Source organism: Empidonax traillii, unplaced genomic scaffold (assembly GCF_003031625.1).
Source record: "Empidonax traillii isolate 1590-97213 ecotype Southwest subspecies unplaced genomic scaffold, ASM303162v1 scaffold1448:size107159, whole genome shotgun sequence".
Taxonomy (NCBI): domain Eukaryota; kingdom Metazoa; phylum Chordata; class Aves; order Passeriformes; family Tyrannidae; genus Empidonax; species Empidonax traillii.
Window position 1 is genome coordinate 62,093 of NW_020956641.1, and position 1,413 is coordinate 63,505.

The window sequence follows — 1,413 nt, forward strand, 5'->3', positions numbered from 1 at the left end:
CTGTCCCCCCGTGTCCCCCCACTCCTTACGTGCTTCAGGCACCGCTCCTTGAGCTTCTCCACCGTGGTGTCCTCGGGCACCTCCTCCAGCCACTCCGCGCCCTCCATGGTGCACACATGGACCCTCAGCACCTTCCCCGCGAAGATCTTCTCCTCCTGCACGAACATCTCTCCCCCGGTGCCGCCGCTCCCGCCGCCTCACCAGGCCCGGGGCGGCGCGGCCCGCTGCCGCCCGCCCATGGAGGAGCCCCGGGCGGCCCCGAGCGCGGTGTCCGTGCCCCGGGCGGCGCCGAGCGCGGTGTCTCTGCCCCGGGCGGCGCCGAGCGCGGTGTCCCCGCCGCTGTCCCCGCCGGTGTCACCGCCCGGGCCCCGCCGCCCCTCCGGGGACACGGCGGCGCTCCCGGAGCCGGAACTGCCGGGGGGGCGCGGGGCATGCCGGGAGTTGTAGTCCCGAGGCCGCGGGCGCCCCCAAAAGGGAAAGGGCAGAACCACCAACACCTGGGCGCGCAGTTGAGCTTTTGGACGCTTACTAAACCCTTAACGCACTCCTAACAAACCCTTAACAAACATCTAATACCGCTTGGTAACGTTTGATAACGTTTTAATGACGTTTAACACCGTTTGTCTCTCTGCCGCGGCCCCGGTGCATTGTGGGACGGTGAGCGGAGGGTTCCCCCGCGCCGCCCCCGGGGCACGCCGGGAGTTGTAGTTCGTGGCCCTGAGGGCGCTCAGGGGGCCCGGACAGCGATGGAGGGGGGGGGGGGTTCGCGGACACACCCGGGGGCACCGGGGGGACCGGGACAGCCCAGCGGAAACCTGCGGGCCTGGCGGCGGCCACCCCGCATCCCCCCGCCCGCCGTCAGGGGGGGCCCGCGAGCCGCCGGTTCCCTGCCCGCTCCCTGCCCGTTCCCGTGGCAGTCAATTCCCGGCGAACGCGTATTGTTTGTTTTTTTATTTTATTTTATTATTAATTTTTTTTTTAACGTTTACGTACCGTGTTATTTATTATGCCTCGCGCCCGAGCTGCACCGACCTCTCGGCTTCAGGTCTCGCCAGGGCTGCGGAGCGAAACCTCACCGAGTTTAAATTCCCCGTTTATTTATTTAAATTAAAGCACTAATGAAGCTGCTGGGTTTTTTATGGATGTATTAAACGGAGCTGCTCTTGTCCTGAAAATATGAGGAATATGTGATAGTTTCCTCCCCAATATTCAGTGAGCACTGCAATATTCACATTACACAGTCTGGAGCTGGTGGAAGGGCAGCCAGAGCTCCTGGAAGGAATAAATCCAGGCGGAATTGGCAGAGCCGGAGACAACAAAGCAATAAAATGTTATGTGAGAAGGAGCTGAGAGCTCTGGAGAGCCAGCACTCCATCCCATCAAAAGGCAGAGTTAGTTCGGGGCTGTCAAACG

The 1,413-nt window shown here is 62.3% G+C and overlaps 1 protein-coding gene across 2 annotated transcripts in view; it reads right to left on the bottom strand.

Moving 5' to 3' along the window:
* Window positions 1–190, bottom strand: part of UBAC1 (UBA domain containing 1) — a 14,091-nt gene extending 13,901 nt beyond the window's left edge. Inside the window, exon 1 of one of the 2 annotated variants that reach the window (XM_027907379.1) lies at window positions 30–190. In XM_027907379.1, the coding sequence (XP_027763180.1) occupies window positions 30–167 (138 nt within the window). In that variant the 5' untranslated portion in view covers window positions 168–190. The remainder of the gene's footprint in view (window positions 1–29) is intronic. The other variant, XM_027907380.1, reaches the window with a different exon arrangement.
* Between the last annotated feature and the right edge of the window lie 1,223 nt (window positions 191–1,413).